Source organism: Crocuta crocuta, unplaced genomic scaffold (assembly GCF_008692635.1).
Source record: "Crocuta crocuta isolate KB4526 unplaced genomic scaffold, BGI_CrCroc_1.0 scaffold35, whole genome shotgun sequence".
Lineage (NCBI taxonomy): Eukaryota > Metazoa > Chordata > Mammalia > Carnivora > Hyaenidae > Crocuta > Crocuta crocuta.
This window is the reverse complement of record NW_027530625.1, coordinates 586,392-605,102: the sequence shown is the minus strand read 5'-3', so window position 1 is coordinate 605,102 and position 18,711 is coordinate 586,392. Positions and strand designations below refer to the sequence as shown.

At 36.5% G+C, this 18,711-nt stretch overlaps 1 protein-coding gene across 3 annotated transcripts in view; it reads right to left on the bottom strand.

Moving 5' to 3' along the window:
• RABGAP1 (RAB GTPase activating protein 1) overlaps window positions 1–18,711 on the bottom strand; it is a 153,473-nt gene that overhangs the window by 97,359 nt on the left and 37,403 nt on the right. For all 3 annotated transcript variants that reach the window (XR_013336093.1, XM_077768190.1, XM_077768191.1), the window contains 3 exons: window positions 17,694–17,796; window positions 16,603–16,772; window positions 3,040–3,214 (listed from right to left, as the gene is read on the bottom strand). Coding sequence is in view for 2 of the 3 variants with exons in the window: in XM_077768190.1 (XP_077624316.1) it covers window positions 3,040–3,214; window positions 16,603–16,772; window positions 17,694–17,796 (448 nt within the window). In the remaining variant the exon portion in view is untranslated. The remainder of the gene's footprint in view (window positions 1–3,039; window positions 3,215–16,602; window positions 16,773–17,693; window positions 17,797–18,711) is intronic.

Here is an 18,711-nt window from a genome sequence, read left to right as displayed (position 1 = left end):
AAGTGACACTGATAAAGAAGGCCTGTGAAAGAATTTAAAAGTGTCATGAAAGGGGGGAAGACATGGACTAAGACATTTACTTAACCAATCTTCTTTCATTGGACACTTGGGGAGTTTTCCATTTTTTGCTACAAATAGTGTCAGAATGAACATATCTCTTGCTTTCATTGGGCATGTGCCCAGAAGTGGATCCTGGGCTAAAATGCATAAGTTTAAGGATTCTTTAACTTACTGACAAATTACCTTCCAGAATAGCTCTACAATTTACATTTCCACTGTTGAGTACAATGGTACTTGCTTACATGTGTCCTCACCAATACTGTTTCTAAGTTTTTTGGCCTAACCTGCCTAAACAAAGGTTGGATCTTTATACCTCTAATGATTACATCATGGATTTACATCTCTACTAGTGACAGCTCAGAAATCCATGATACTTATTATGTCTGTACATTATAATGCCTTGGACATTATCATCAGTTTTGATGGCAAGATAGGGAAGACACAGACTGAATGTAAATAAGACCTCTTTTGGGACAAATGGGAGTATCAATAAGGAAAAGAAAAAGGCTCAAGGGCAAGAAAATAAACATCCCCAACTTCACTATTTGGCAGAATTGGCCCTACTTTCTAAGGCCTCATGTAATTTTCCACTCATTCAAATATCAATATAATGCAACTCTCTGGAGAATAGTAGCTATATAAAATGTACTAAGATGTATAAGAGATGACAATTCCTTTAAAGAGATCAGGAAGACCTGTCTTATCAAATTTCCTTTTACTGTTTTGGATGCTTTCAACATATCTGGATAGTAGTCTAAAATATGTGGTTAGAACTCCATGTACCTAAGGCAGGGGTGTGGAAAGGGAGCAGGCAACCTCAGTTTCAGAATATTGCTTCTGAACACCTCCCCTTTATACCTGCTGGCTTCCTGTCCTGCAAGCACCAAGGTCCTATGGAATAAGGAGCCACTCTACAGGATCACGGACATTTCCAGGGAGCAAACACATGTGGCCAACAGGATGGGTCTCCTTGGTTCATATATTATGTTAGAGAATTAAAAGATGGCATGGCTGCACAGCTTTCTTGAGCTCCATGGTCCTGTCATTAGCTTTTCACTATGGGAATGGATCTAAGTGAGGGTACCCATCCCACCAATATTTACTGAACAACTATTACATACCAGGAATGGTGTTATACACTAGGGAAACAACGTAGACAAAAAAAGATACGTGTTCTTCCTTCACAGAGCTCCTGTTCTAGTGTTCCCTGACTCACTCATGGTCTGCCATCGGCCTCGTGGCTCCTGGTTAACAACGGTCACTGAAGGTCCTCTGAACTCCTCTATGATACTGAAAAATGCATGCCTGCTACAGATACAACTAGATGTTAGACCTGATATTATCCTTCAGTTGGGCCCAAAATTCTTTGTAACCGGTAAATATTCTTTAAAATCCACAGCATTTAGATTCATCATTTGACCATTCTCTGGTTTCATAAAAATAGAGTGTCTTTCTCAGTTTATAGTGAGTTTTGCTTTTATTGCTGAGTTTAAGGGGAGAAGAGTTCTGTGAACTATTACTTGCTCTTCCACCTTAAGCAGTGTTGACTTAGAAGGTAAACTACAAGTCTCAAGACTGTTAGTTATAGAAAAATCTCAAACAGTGAGAACAACTCCACCTTTCCCAGCTTTAACACATGATTTAATTGGCTCTGAAGGAAGACTTTAAATTGTGTCTCTTCTTCTCCCACAACAATACATGTGCTTTCTTTGCACTTCAAAATGCTTTATGTAAACTAAATGCACAGAGACGATTACAGAATATAGCTCAGACTGCTACCTCTCAGAACCAGATTAAGATCTTCCTTGCCAATTTCTAGCTGTGTGACCTTGGGCAAATTCATATTTCTGAGATTCCATTTCCTTATGTGGAAAATAAGGAGAATTATAAATCTTAGTTTTCAGAATTTTTGTGAGATTTATATAAACAAAGTATTATTTTACTTTAGAAGCAAAGTACCTACCACATATTAAGCACCTAGTACCTGGTGGCCATTAATATTAGTAAATGAAAAGTGAAAGTTACAGGAAAAATGGGAATTGGAAAGTCAGGGCTTGCTCTAATTTGAAAAAAGTATATATAATCATGAGTATGTATCAATCATTCTTGCCACCTCTAGGCCTTTGTCAATGCAATTTCGTAGCCAGTAGTGCCCAAACCAGCCCATTTATGCCTGTTGAATTGTCCTTGTACTTTAAAAGCCCCAGCTCCAAAACTACTCTTCACAATGCCTTACCATATCTTCCTACAATGAAAAATGGATTCTCTTCTATGAATTTCCAGAACACTTCCTACGAACTTCACGTAAACACATGCTTCATATGACCTTTATTATAATCAGTCTTTTTCCTTTTAAAAATAATGTCCTGGTACAAAATTATCAGTTAGAAAATGCCTCCCAAACTTTTAATTTTCCTGTGCTCCTCCTTTCCACTTTTATACGATAGCTTTTAACAGAGACTGAAAGACTGACAGATTAGTTAATGGATGTAACCATGGGGGGTAGGGGGAAGAACTGGTTGATTCCTAAAGTTTACCAGTGTGAAAATCCAATAATGTATAAACATAAATTTGTATTTTTAAATACATGCATTTTGTGAAAGGATCCTGTATGGAAGCCACATTTTGGCAAGTGAAACTGTCCCTCTAAAATGAATCAACAGAGACGAGAACATGTATTTAGGTGGAAGCTATGTCACATTTGCTCTAAAAATGTACCGATACACTAAACTAACATAGGCAGACTCTTTAAAAAAGCACTGAAAATAAAGCTCATTTTTTCCAACTTGATTACAATTATCCTAAGATCCTTTGTTCATGTCTGAATCTCCCATGCTCCTCTGCATATAGTACACTTTCATAAGTAATAACTGAAAGAATTCCAAATGTTCCATCACCATATCAATTCCCTGACAAAATTATAATAGTTTGCATGGTTGGCCACCCCAAAATAGAAATTAAGGTCTCCCTACAATTTACCTTCCTCTTCATCATCTTCTGGAGGAGAAGGTATCATGGAACTCTGAGATCCAGACTGTGGCAGACGAATTGAGGGACTGGCTGTAGTTTTCCTCCTCTCTCTTTCTGATTCACTTTCCAAGCACACGACTTCATATAGAGTGTCAGTATTGTTCTTTCTTTCCTTCTGTTTTATCTTGAAGATGAAAAAATATTATTTACTAAGTGGCAAATTTTTAACTGAGCACTACACTTCTGATTTCACACAGGATGTGAGAATAAAAATGTCTACCCTAAATGCAACCTTTTCTAAATAGAAAACTACACGTTTAGATTTTAAAACCCATAGGAAAATAGGTTATTTATTGGGCAGGAGTCTTGCTCTGTAATTTTATTATCTTCAGACTATATCATCATATATGCACTTGTCAATATTTAATAAGCGTTAACCAACTATAGCTTCCTAGTTACTTTAAGGTGTTCTTTAAGATTTCCTATATGAAACTATCCTTGAAAAAAATGTTTAAAAATATTTTACGGGTGCCTGGGTGGCTCAGTCAGTTAAGCATCCAATCTGTGATTTCAGCTCAGGTCATAATCTCACGGTCCTGAGTTTGAATCCCGTGTTGGGCTCTGTGCTGACAGTATGGAGACTGCTTGGCGGGATTCTCCTTCTCTTTCAAAATAAACAAACATTAACAAAAAAATTCTAGGGGTGCCTGGTTGGCACAGTCAGTTAAGCTTCCAACTTTGGCTCAGGTCATGATCTCACAGCTTGTGAGTTCGAGTCCTGCATCGGGCTCTATGCTGACAGCTCAGACCCTGGAGCTTGCTTTGGATTCTGTGTCTCCCTCTCTCTCTGCCCCTCCCCTGTCAGCACTTTGTCTCTGTTTCAAAAATAAATAAACATTTTTTTTAAAAAACCTAAAACATAAAGTTTAGGACTGAGAGTCCTTATTTCCACATTTCTTCTCCCTCCTTTAGCTTAATTAAAGCACTGTAGGGAACTTTTCTTCCAATGAAAGCTACAACTTGGGGTGGGGGTTGAAGTGGGCAGCAAGAAAGAGATTAATGAAATTCACAAAAATCTTGTATCTCAAATTAGTTTGTATTTTGAGGCAAACATATAAGTGTGAACTCACCTAAATTAAAAATTAAGGACAGAGAATATAAAACTTTGCCAGTACCAAATTTAAATATATTAATATTCCACATTACAGACAGTTTGAGAAGGAGGGGGAAAAAGGCGAAACACAGAGCATGAGGAAAAGCAGAATTGTAGGAATAGATACAAAGATAACTCAAAAGGTAGCTACACCAATGAGAAAGATATACAAGCATAAAGTAAAAATACAGAAAGACAGGGGATTAAAAGGTTCAGTAGGTATGGAAATACCAGGCAGAGCAGATTTTATCATCTGAATGTTCATGTAGGCTCTTAAAAAAATTATTCCAATCCTGGAAGGCCAAATTAATGGCAATGTGTCCTTTCAGTATCATCCTGAAGCACTGCGTAATATAGGAATCACTAAAACTTTCTGTAAAGGGCCAAAGAATAATATTTTAGGCTCTGGGGATCACTAGTCTGTGGCAACTACTCAACTCTACTACTATGATACAAAAGTACCCACAGACACTGAATGAGGTGATGTGGCTGCATTCCAAAGAAACTTTATAAAAACAGAGGCCAGGCCAGACTTGACCCATGGACTGTAGTTTGCCAACTTCATTTTAACATGTCTACCTAAGGATTATTGAATTTTCTAGACGAATGAACAATTGACTTAGCTACTATTTTTTTTTTTTTAATATTTATTTTTGAGAGAGAGGGAGACACAGAATCCAAAGCAGGCTCCAGGCTCTGAGCTGTCAGCACAGAGCCCAATGTGGGGCTCAAACTCACAAACCTCAAGATCATGATCTAAGCCAAAATTGGACACTTAACCAACTGAGCCACCCAGGCACCCCAACTACTTACTATTAATTAAAGATCCAGACTCTGGGAAGTTAGACATTAGCCTGTAGATTTGTGTCTGGTAGACGGCAAATGATTTCTGTCCAGTAGAAAAAATAACCCAAAGTTACCTATAAGACATTAACCAGTTTTGTTTCTAACCTAGCAATTTTGTTCTAACATTCTTTATTTTTTTTAATTTTTTTAAAAATTTTGTTTTTAATGTTTGTTTATTTTTGAGAGAGACAGACAGAGTGAGAACATGGGAGGGACAGAGAGAGGGAGACACCGAATCTGAAGCAGGCTCCAGGCTCTGGGCTGTCAGCACAGAACCCAATGCGGGACTCAAACTCACGAACTGAGCCAAAGTCAGATGCTAAACTGACTGAGCTACCCAAGCACCCTTTTTATTTCTTTTTAAAGAAGCACTATATAAACTCAAGTTCCTCAAATATGTAAGGCTAGTTTAACCATCTTACTGGTTCCCTCATTACTTAATGAACTGAATTAAAATCTATGATACATGTTTATTCTAACTTTCTAATTATTATTTTTAAGTATTACACTTTTCCTATATTTTTTCCTATACCTACAGGGAATAGGATTTCCTTTTTTTTTTTGTTACAAATTATTATCTGAAACATGAGTAAAATACTACCTAAGAGTTCAAAGATCAATACCTCTTCACCCTTAAAAAAAATTTCTCAGAGACTACTACATAAATGTTAATAACCACTGCAATCACCCAGAAACCCTTCTGTGAATAACACTGATCAGACCAAAAGTGCCCTTTGATGTCAGATAAACAGAATCATGAATTGGACCTTGCTTATAAGTCAAGAATTCCAGCTATTAAAAATGATATTCATTGGGGCACCTGGGTGGCTCAGTCGGTTGAGCGTCCGACTTCGGCTCAGGTCATGATCTCATAGACCTTGGGTTCGAGCCCTGCGTCAGGCTCTGTGCTGACAGCTCAGAGCCTGGATCCTGCTTCAGATTCTGTGTCTCCCTCTCTCTCTGCCCCTCCCCTGCTCATGCTCTGTCTCTCCCTCTCTCTCAAAAATAAACGTTAAAAAAAATGATATTCATTGCTGAAGCTGGGAAATAGTACGCAGCAGTTCATTACAGTTATTTTTATTTCTGTGTATGTTTGAATTTTCTGTAATAAAAAGCTTCTAAAAAAGCACTCTTGTAAGAAAAACACATTAGACTTGAATAAATGGAAAGGTATCATGTATTCTTAGGTAAGATGACTAAACTTCATAAAGATGTCAATTCTCCTCAGTAAAAATACCTATCCTTTTTTTCTAGAGCCATAGAATTTGAATCTAAAGTTTACATGAAAAATAAACAAGAATATCCAACAAAATCCACCAAAGAAATGGGGAGAGGGGTAGCCCTATCAGATATTAAAAACATTTAATAAAGTCTACATAATTTAAAGGGTGATATTGGTGCATGAGTAACCTAAAACACGCATGGAATAGAACATAAAAACCATAATGAATAGAACATAATAAAACACAGTAAACATTAAAAAAGTGTATGGCCATTTGGAAAAACATTAAATCAGACTCATACTTTACATCATAGAACAGAATAAAACACTAATGAATCAGAGATCTAAAAGTAGAAAAATGAAACCGTAATTCTATTAATAAGAAGATGTGTAAATTTCTTTATTACTAGCTGTATGGAAAACATTTCTAATTATAACTCAAAATCTGGAAGCTTTAAAGGAACAACTCAGTAAATTCAAGTACATGAAAAGAAACTGTACAGCCAAAAAGCTGAAAGGATTCATCATAATTTAAGTCATAAGACAAGTAACAAGTAACAAACAAGGACAAATATTTGCAACTTATATCTCAAAGGATCAATCTCTCAACCACAGAAAGAACTTCTAATAACTAAGAGAAAAAAAGGCCAAAACCAAAAAGCAGAAAAATATGAAGGGACAGTTCACAGAACAGGAAAATAAAAATCACCCTTAAACATATGAAAAATGCTAAATTAAAGCTACCATCAGATCCTTAAGTTTGACAATATACTCATGACAAACATATGGAGAAACAGGTACTCTCATATCCTGCTCATATATGACTAGAACTATGAGAGAGGAGAATTTGGCAAATATGACAAAATCACAGATGTAAAATTCTCATGTTATGTGCCAATGAGTCTACTAATAAAAATGTAAGATGCAGTTGCATAAAATCAAAACTACATATGATATAAGGTTCTATACTGCAACATTATTTGGAATAGCAAATGATGGAAAAAAAAAATCCATCAACAGAGGACAATTTAAAAATCACAGATCATGCGGTGGCTGGGTGGCTCAGTCAGTTAAGAGTCCCACTTCGGCTCAAGTCACGATCTCTTATTCTGTGAGTTCGAGCCCCATGTCAGTCTCCATGCAGACAGCTCAGAGCCTGGAGCCTGCTTCGGATTCTGTGTTCCCCTATCTCTCTGTCCCTCCCTCACTCACTCAAGCTCTGTCTCTCTCTCTCTCCCTCAAACGAATAAACATTAAAAATCACAGACCGTGATTCATCCAAATAACACAGCCATTAAGAATGTGGAAGGTCTCAGGGCAGCTGGGTGGCTCAGTCAGTGAAGTGTCCCACTTCGGCTCAGGTCATGGTCTCACAGCTCAAATCATGGTCTCACAGTTCGTGAGTTCAAGCCTCTGTGCTGACAGCTCAGAGCCTGGAGTCGGCTGTGGATTCTGTGCCTCGCTCTCTCTCTGCCCCTCCCCCATTCACACTCTAGCTCTCTCTCTCTCTTTTAAACATTAAAAAATTTTTAAAAAAAAGAATGACGAAGAGCTCTATGAACTACTGTGGAATGATCTACAGGATATATTAAAAAGCAAGGTGCAGGGGCGCCTGGGTGGCTTAGTCAGTTGAGCGTCCAACTTTCGCTTAGGTCATGATCTCGCGGTTCGTGAGTTCGAGCCCCGCGTCGGGCTCTGTGCGGACTGCCAGCTCAGAGCCTGGAGCCTGTTTCAGTCTGTGACTCCCTCTCTCTCTGACCCTCCCCTGCTCACGCTGTCTCTCTCTCTCTCCTAGAAATAAATAAAAACATTAAAAAATTTAAAAAGCAAGGTGCAGAACAGTACATGTTAGTTTTTGTTTAAAAAGGGAGTTAAAAATATGCAGGAGTATTTTATTATTGTCACAAAAAGAAACATTGGAAAGATAACCTACAAACCAATAATAATGGTTACTTATGAGTTGGGTGGAGAAACAGATGAGTACAAATATGACATCAGGGTACATTTTCACATAATTTTGACTTTTGTACCATTATATTTTAAATATTCAAAAAATAAATTAAACCAAAGAGGTAAAAAAAAATACCCAAAGACCCCAAATTGAAAATACGTAAACAAATGAAGCTAACTATATGTCAAGTGGTAACATAAATATAATGAGAAAAAATATTTCAATTAACTTTTGAACACAGAAGTGATTTTATAATCTTACTAGAATAGTTCAAAGGGAAAAAATAGTTTCATAAAATCTTAACCTTCACTCAATAGTTTTATTATTAATTGAAGCACTGATTTTTTTTTGGAATAAATATCAACAAATGGGAATTTGAAACTGTACAGGCTCAATTTCATATTACATATGTCTATTTTTTGTAATATATAGGTATTACAGTTATATTAACAGATGTTTCTCCCAAAATTTAAGCATCTATAGAAAAGTTCAAAATATATTAAATATTTTGTAAGCCTTTCCATTTAAGAGGTTACATATTAATTTTTATATACTAATATTAAAATATAGGTTTTATTTACAATAGAAAAAAACTTGTACAATGTAAGTTGTACACAAATTGCAGTATAACACCAGCTTGATTTTAGAAATGCTGCAAACTTATTAATGAATGCCCCATCAGTAAATGTATTAATATATATAAGCTTGTCCTCACTGAAATTTTATTAATAAAATCTGTATTTCAAAAACACATATAATAAATAGTACCTTTTCTTAACATTTTACGAGTTTTTGATTTGTAAAATTAAAATAAAAATTTTGTCATAAATTTGCTAGGAACAATAAAATAAAGATCTGTATTAAGGGTATTTCGGGGCACCTGGGTGGCTCAGTCAGTTAAGCAGCCAACTTCAGCTCAGGTCATGATCTCATAGTTCATGGGTTCAAGCCCTGTGTCAGGCTCTGTGCTGACAGCTCAGAGCTTGAAGGCTGCTTCGGATTCTGTGTCTCCCTCTCCTTCTGACCTTCCCCTACTCACACTCTGTGTCTCTCTCTGTCTCAAAAATAAGCAAACATTTAAAAAAAGGTATTTCCCACAAAACTGCTCTTTTTGAATTCTTCAATAAAGTAGGATAAAGCAAAAAATACATTACTGTTACTGTAATTGTGAACATATTCAATATTAGAAACATATATAAATGGGGTGCCTGGGTGGCTTAGTCGGTTAAGCGTCCGACTTTCGCTTAGGTCATGATCTCACGGTTCGTGGGTTCGAGCCCCGCGTCGGGCTCTGTGCTGACTGCCAGCTCAGAGCCTGGAGCTTGTGTCGGAGTCTGTGTCTCCCTCTCTCTCTGACCCTCCCCTGCTCATGCTGTCTCTCTCTCTCTCTCTCCCCTAGAAATAAATAAAAATATTAAAAAAAAAAAGAAACATATATAAATGTAAAAGAACAAAAAAAACTCTGTAATGTTAAATGACTATTGAAAATATGTGAATGAACTCAACTGATTTAGGAAAGGATTATCAATGGATACTAAAATCATTAGAAAGTTGCAGAGAACTGGGTAGTTGGACGTTGCCAAAGAATGACCCCAAATATTTGCTAAATACAAAGACAAAACTATTTTTACCAAGGAAAAATCCAGTGGTCACCACCTAACCTGAGTGGCACTTCCCAGAAATAATGGGAATATCGTGGTATCACGTCTCCTGATTTAGCACTTTAAGATTTCTAGTATAGAAAGCATTTCCATATTTTTTATCTTGAGAGGTATAGTGGTTTAGTGCATATCCCTGTGTATGTAGACACACATAAACACATACACACACATGCACGCACACATCCCAAATAGAAATAAGAGGCCCAGGTTTCCAGTATGGTTATGCTAATAAACTTGTCTATATGATATTGGCTAATGTAGACATCGGCTTAATTTATAAAATAATTTAAGGGGCACCTGGGTGGCTCAGTCGGTTAAGCGTTCGACTTCGGTTCAGGTCATGGTCTCACGGTTTGTGGGTTCAAGACCCAAGTCAGGCTCTGTGCTGACCGCTAGCTCAGAGCCTGGAGCCTGTTTCAGATTCTGTGTCTCCCTCTCTCTGTGACCCTCCCCTGCTCACCCTGTCTCTCTCTCTCAGAAATAAATAAAAATTTTAAATAATTTCATGAAAGAGACCCCTACAGTCTCTTTGGCAATAAAATTCTTTAAATCCATAGTTTTAAAAATGCTTAACTGGTCTTCACCTTATGATACTGTTGGAAAATCTAGCCTTCAAATTAGTTTCTTCCTCTTTTAGTAAATGATATCTAAAAGTTAAAATCCAAGAAAACAATAATTCTTTCCTAATTTTAAGTTTTTCCTCTGATATGATTCCATCTTAATATAATAATCCCCAAAGGTGGGAAGGCTTCCAGTCTCAGGAAAATTAGTGAGTCATCAGATAATTTTAGTAGAGGAAAAAGAATAAATTTTAACGCATGTATTAAGAAAACATTTCTAAGGGCGACTGGGTGGCTCAGTCGGTTAAGTGTCTGACATCAGCCTAGGTCATGATCTCGCCGTTCCAGAGTTCGAGACCCACATTGGGCTCTTTGCTGATAGCTCAAAGCCTGGAGCTTGTTTCAGATTCTGTACTTCCCTCTAGCTCTCTGTCCCTTCCCCAATGCACACGTGCACTCTCCCTCTCTCTCAAGTAAACAAACATTAAAAACAAAACAAAAAAAATATTTTCCCATACTAACAGCAAAAAACAGAAACTATCTGCTATATATATAAAACATTTGGTCGGCAGTATTGTTTCCTTTTCTGTCTGATGAGAACTGTAAAAGGGTTAAAATTTTAAATTCTGCTTAATTTAACTAAATCCTAAAAATGCTCTTAAGACCTACAGACAGGGGTCTAAGGTGCCTGGGTGGCTCAGTCGGCTGAGCATCCAACTTCGGCTCAGGTCATGATCTCACAGCTCGTGGGTTCAAGCCCCACATCGGGCTCTGTGCTGACAGCTAGCTCAGAGCCTAGAGCCTGCTGTGGATTCTGTGTCTCCCTCTCTCCCTGACCCTCCCTTGCTCACGCTGTCTCTCTCTCTCTCTCTCTCAAAAATAAATAAAACATTAAAAAAAAAAAAAAAAACATTAAAAAAAAAAAAAAAAAAAAAAAGAAGACCTACAGACAAAGGGACAAAGGGAGCATGTTTCTATGGAAAGAATCCTGAGACTCTCAGAAGGTCTGGGTATGCACCTTGTTCACCCAATATTCCATAAAATATTTTACACCTTTGGGTCTATAAAATTGAAAATACTATCCTCATTGGATCACTATGAAAATTATATAAGACAGAAAAAAGCAAAGTAGCTAGTATAGTGATGGCTACAGTAGGCCCTCAACCACTGTAGCTACTACTTTTTAATGCCATGAATGTAAAGGAGGAAATAAACTTAGTTTATTAGATGACAAGGAATGAGATTAACAGTGCTCTAAGTGCCCTAAGACAGGAACAAGTTCCTCAAATTCTTCACACTCTCTCTTCTCTCCCATTCCCTACCCCTCACAAAACTGACCCCCCCCCAAAAGAATTACCCTAATAAGGAGAAAAATGAAAGATTATTCTCAGGAATTCCTTGCCCTCCTCCTAGCTTCCACTTATAAACTTCTGCTTTTTGCAAAGAAAATATTGACAGCTCAGTCTATGTTTAGCTTGTAACCTTAACAGAGTCTAGAGTAGTCTATCAGACTAGGCCTCAGGTATATGTTTTTGGCAAGTTTACCCTGCCAAGTCATGTGTTAGCCTACTTAGATACATTATTGTAGACCAAGCCATATAATATTCCTGTAAACTCACTGCAGTCTTTGACTCTAAGGCTGTATAAGACCTCAAGGGAAAAGCAAGATCAGAGAAATCTTATGTTCACCAAGATAAAAGAGACAGAACTATAATTAAAGAGGATATGTTTTCTTACATACAAATTTGTACTAAAATTATAATAGAATTAATTTCTATTATCATCTCTACAAACTTAAGAATCATCCCTACTCCCTGAACTTTTGAAATGATACCTGTAAACTGGTTTTCTTTTTTTTTTAATGTTTTTTATTTATTTCTAGGAGAGAGAGAGACAGCGTGAGCAGGGGAGGGTCAGAGAGAGAGGGAGTCACAGACTGAAACAGGCTCCAGGCTCTGAGCTGGCAGTCAGCACAGAGCCCGACGCGGGGCTCGAACTCACGAACCACGAGGTCATGACCTAAGCGAAAGTCAGATGCTTAACCGACTAAGCCACCCAGGCGCCCCTAAACTGGTTTTCTTTCTGAAGTATTCTTCCTCTGGGGCTGATCCACTAATAATCAGTGTTGTTCTGACTTCATGATTTAGTATTTTTTATTCTTCCTCTGTCCCACTAAGGTTCCACAGTCCTCTGAATAATAGCTAAAATGTATGAAGAACATACTATGTGCCAAGTGTGTTGTACAGTTTCTCACTTAATGTCACAATAACACTATGAGCAAGATCAAATCACTGCCATTTTTCAGATGAGTACACAGGCTCAGAGTCAGTGGTATTTCCTCAAAGTTATAAAGCTAGTCAGTGGTAAAATCCATACACTCTGGCTCCAAAGCTGATAACCCTATGCTAATCGTTTTCTTCTGCCACAGTGAAAAATTGGGAAAACAGTGCTGGAACCCAGGTTTACTTTCTGTCTCCTAAGAAAACACTGAAGAGAAATCTCTATTCCTGTGTTGTTTGCCACTTTTTTCTAACTATAACCAAAAGGACTAACTTGGATACACTGGAACCAAAATATTTATTGCTATCAAAAAGTACAGTCAATGGGTGCCTGAGTGGCTCAGTCAGTCAAGCCTCCGACTTTGGCTCAGGTCATGATCTTGTGGTTCACAAGTTTGAGTTCTGTGCCGACAGCTCAGAAACTGGAGCCTGCTTTGAATTCTGTGTCTCCTTCTCTCTCTGCCCCTCCCCACTAGTGTTCTCTCACTCGCTCTCTCTCTCTCAAAAACAAATAAAAACATTAAAAAAATTATTTAAGTACATTCCACTAAACTGAGAAGCAACATTATAATTTTGTAAAAGAGAAGATCAAACATGTAAATAAAATCAAGTCAACAAATATTTACTGAGAACTACTATGTTTTAGATGCTTAGGATAAATTAGGGAGCAAGACAGATCAGGAATACTGTCTTAGTAGAGGTTTCTAACAGAAAAAAACAGATAATAAGCAAAATAAAGTTAAGTATATAATGTGGTATACGGAAGTTAAAAGTCTTGTACAAAATTTAAAATATGTATACTAGCATGGGGATGGGGGTGACTGGCAGTACCAGTGGAAGAGCAGACAAACTGCAGTGTTAAATGTGGCAGACACGAATTGTTAAGATGTAAATCTGAGCAAAAACTTAAAGATGAGGACTTGAAGGAGGTGAATAATAGCAAGTGGGAAAAGGGGAAAGGGCATTTTAGGCAGAAGAGATAGTTAACACCAAAGGCCATAAGAGAATGGTTAGAGTCAAGGAAGCAAACAAGAAGAGTAGTAAAAGAGAATTAGTTTACGATGTAACAGGCAGCAGATTGGATAGGGTCTTATAAGAACACTGTAAGGACTCTGGTTTTTATGGAGTAAAATAAGTTTAATGGGTTAAAAGCAGAAAAACGATCTGATTTGACCCTAGGCTGCTTTGCTGAAAACATATCAAAAGGAGGGAAAACAAAGAAACAGGGAGATGAGTGAAGAGGCTACTACTGTAACTCAGGTAAAAGTGACGATTGAGATGTGAGGTTAACATAATCTAAATGGTAAGAAGTATCCATATTCTAGACATGTTTTGAAAGTAAACAGAATTTCTTGAAAGACTGTATACGGGGTGTAAAAAATAAAAGTAAAATTCTTGGCCTAAGCAATAATTAGGAGAAGGCATCCGTGAACTGAAATAGTAAAGGCAGATAAGTAGAGCACCTTAGGGGTCAGGAGGCGAAACAATGAGATCTTTTGGCACATGGCAAATTGGAGATGTCCTGAAAGCTAAGTGAAAGAGGGGTAAGGTATGAAGGAAGGAATGATTATCTGCATCATATACTGCTGACAGACCAAGGAAGATGCAAACTCAGACTGACCACAGATTTAATGATTTTTTTTTCAGAAAGTTTTGATACAAAGGAAAGCAAAAAAGGGAGAAGTAGTGGGGCAACTGAGGCCATGAAAAGCTAAAAGAAGGACACAGAGTTTATCTGCTGCCCACCACAGGAAAAAGAGTATGGAATTTGACTTTGACCAAATTAAAGGACAGATTTATTTTTTAGCTGATACTAAGAGATCACAATGTAACAGACCATAACAATCTATTATTAAAAATGTCTACTACACCCCCTCCTCCTCCGCCCTGCTGTCCTGACTCTCCCTCTNCATCATAAACGAATTTAAGTGAGCTGTATGAGTCTTTGCGCACACATTTGGTATATTCTGAATGCAGGGATCATTCACATTTTGCTTCCTAATAACTTTTTGTTGTAAAGGGCCAGATTTCTTATTCTTACCAAATGATTGTTTATAGTGAAGCACATCTTGCTATTGCCTTATTTTTGTTGCTTTTGTTCATGGTAAGAATTGTCAGTATGAGAATGTATATCTTTTATGCAACAGACTTAATAAAGAAGTTAAAAGAAAAAAAAAAATGTCTACTACACATTACAAAATTACTAGGCAAAGAAAAAGGAAAATGTGACTCATCAGACATTTCAATCAGCAGTTAAGGGGGCACCTGGGTGGCTCAGTCAGTTGAGTGTCCGGCTTCGGCTCAGGTCATGATCTCATGGTTCATGGGTTCGAGCCCCGCGTCAGGCTCTGTGCTGACAGCTCAGAGCCTGGAGCCGTCTTCAGATTCTGTGTTTCCCTCCCTCTCTGATGCTCCCCTACTCACTGTCTCTCTCACTCTCAAAAATAAATAAAACATTAAAAAAAATACTATAAAAAGAATCAGCAGTTAAGGATTTTTAAAGTAAGAATATTATAAATATGCTCAAGGATGTAAAAGAAAATCTGCTTAAAAGAACAAAGAAGAAATCTCATTAGAAAACAGAAACTATAAAAAATGAAGCAAATGGACATATAAGATCTGAAATTTAAAAAAAAATTCATTGAATGGGCTTAACAGCAAACTGGGAATGATAAAAAAAAAAAGGGCAAACCAACTTTAAGACAGATCCAAACAGAGTATCCTACACCTGAAGAAAAAACAGGAAAAAAAAACAAAAAAACAAAAAAACGAGAGCCTTAAGAGATCTGTGGGGTAATATCAAAAGGACTAAAGTATATGTAACTTGAATCCTCTGATAGAAAAGAGAGATGAGGTAGGAAAAAAGGTGCAAAGACTAGATTTCCCTCAAAACTGGTAAACAAAATAAAACATAAATTTAAAAATTCAAGAAGCTCAGCAAATCTCAAGGAAAATAAGAATAACATACCTAGATATATCATATTTAAATGTCTGGAAACCAAAGATAAAAACTAACCTTGAAAGCAGCCAGAATAAAATGACTCATTACAAACAGAGGAACAATATAAATGTGTTCTGACTTCACATCAAAAACAATGAAAGCCAGAAGATGGTGGGATGACACCTTCAGAGTGCTGGGGGAAAAAAAAAAAGTCAACCCAGAATCCTACAGCCAGTGAAAATATCCCACTGGAATGAAAGTGAAAATAAAACATTTTCAGATAAAGAAGTTCTCTATGAAATCTTGCCATTTGTGACAATGTGGATGGAACTGGAGGGTATTATCCTAAGCAAAATAAGTCAGTCAGAGAAAGACAGGTATCACATGATTTTACTCATGTGGAATGTGAAAAACTTAACAGATGATCATAGAGGAAGGGAAGGAAAAATAAGATAAAAACAGAGAGGGGGCAAACCATAAGAGACTATTAAATACAGAATAAATTGAGAGTTGGTGGGGAAAATGGGTGATGGGTATTAAGGAGGGCACTTATTGAGATGAGCACGGGGTGTTATATGTAAGTGATGAATCACTCACTGGGTTCTACTCTTAAAGCCAAGACTACACTGTATGTTAACTAAGTTCAGAATTAAAAAAAAAAAAAGTTCCATAAAGAGTTATGTCTTTAGTAGATCAGCACTAAAAGAAATGCTAAAGTAAGGTCTTTGGAATGAAGGCATGTGAAGTAAGAAAGAAATTAGGCTCTTTAGGAAGAAATGAAGAGCAACAAAAATGATAAATAGGTGGGTAAAAATATAAGACAATTTTTCCTCTTAATATATTTACAATACATGTGACTGTTTAAAGATCTAAGTGACAGCTTAATGATAAATCAGCCTCAAAAACAGTTTTTCCTTTCTTATCTACTCCCTTCCCATATTTATAGAAAAGAATAGTACCTGTTTTAGTTTCAAAAAGAAATTTTCAGTAGTACTACGTTTGCTGAAGGGCCAGAATAATCTCTCATTAGGTGAGCAAACACGGACTTTTGTCTCTATGAGAAATCGAACAGGCTCCTGTACTTCTGTTATTACCAAATCAACAGCTGTGGTCATAAACAGCACTTTATCTAGAGAGAGAGGGGAGAAGCAAATAAAAAAATGGAAATATATTTGCTCATACAATTATTGTTAAATTAATTACTTCTGTCACAAACTTTCAAGATACCTTAAGGTAATCCATTAATTAAATAAAAATCTAAAATAATCAGATAAGTTGCTGTTTTGAAAATTCTTTTTCTGTACTGAGAATTCTTTGCTTGGGTAGACTCCTTGGAATTAGTGACAGCATTTATATAAAGTTTATGAAACATACTGTTAGATTGTTTTGTAAAAGTGGCATACAGCCTCTATATGCCACTCTTACCCACACTGGGAATTCTCAATTTTTAAAATCTTGGTTGATTTATCAACTTATCTACAGTGCTGTAACAAGAAAAAATGAAGGGGGAAAAATGAATCCTCAATAAGAGGCACTAATTAAGCAAATAATGTTACATTTTCAGGATAGAATATTTTGCAGCCACTAAATGACATTCATGAAGAGGATGAAATACCTAGAGCACAAGGTATCTGAAAATCTACATAAAAAATTGGTCACAGAAGTCTCCTTGGGGCAGGCCCCTGAAGATCATGGCAGACTTTTACTTTTCCTTATATATCCTTTTAATTTTTAACTATATGTGCATATATTATCTCTACAAAAATAAATAAAATGTAGAATTTTGTATACAAATAAATATGTTAAGTAGAAAAGGAAGTAGGAAAGGGAAAAATTAAGAGAGAGGAAGGGAAAATAAGTGGGAAAAAATGATACTTTGTTTACAGTCGAATTTCATGACAACCTCAAAGACATATACAAATTCTTTGGTTTCACTACAATTTAAAAAACACTGGATATTTGTGAAATAAGTGGTCCTAAGGTTTGGGTATCTTCTTGGGACTAAAATTTATGTTCATGATGTCTGTCACAGATGTCAAATCTGTATCACCTTTAGGAGTTTCTTCATTTACAACTTGAAAAGGCAGAGATTTTGGATTCCAGCTCCCAGTGATGACATAGGACTTTCCATCCGAACTTTTGCCCATAGATTCCTGAAGAAAATAAAAACAAACATTAATGCCAAAATAAGTGAACTGCTAACTCCCATTTTTCTGCCTTTAAAAAACAGAGAAGTTGCAGAAACATAAGAATATGTAAGAGGGCCAGATTTCTTGAAAAAGGTAGATATAGAGGTGCCTGGGTGGCTCAGTCAGCTGGATGTCCGACTTCAGCTCAGGTCATGATCTTGCAGTCCTTCTGTGGGTTTGAGACCTGCACTGGGCTCTGTGCTGACTGCTCAGAGCCTGGAGCCTACTTCAGATTCTGCGTCTCCCTCTCTCTCTCTGCTCCTCCCCTGCTGACACTCTGTCTCTCTCTCAAAAATAAACACTAAAAAAATAAATTTTTTAAAGGTAGAAATACATGTGAATGAGACTAATTACAGTTAAAATTAAAGATGTGCAAATTATTTATGTAATTGTTCCTTAAAAGTTCTAAATGCTTGTAAATCATACCAAATTGTACAAACATCAGAGAAACTTACCACATAAATCAATGTTGAATTCTTCTGTCAAGTGAATAATTATCACATAAATTTTAGTTTTGAAAATAAAGATTTTCAAATGAAAGCAACAATACTAATACCACTGACTTTTTTAAAACTCATGATAGTTTGTAAATATTTCTCTCACAAATTTGCTCTGATTCCCACTTAAACTCTAAATTATAAACAAGGATTATTCACTATTACACAGTCAAGAAACCAAGGCTAAGACTAACTGGGTCTAAAACCAGATTAGTAAATAGCAATTCAGAAATAAGGAAATTCCCTTATTTTTGTTTACTGCTAATATAGCTCACAAGAACACCTTCAAAAACAAGCTTTAACATCAAATTCAGGCTGAGATATAAAGTGAAAACTTTATCAAGGAAATAGTGTCTTACCTTAAAAAAAAAAAAAAAAAAAC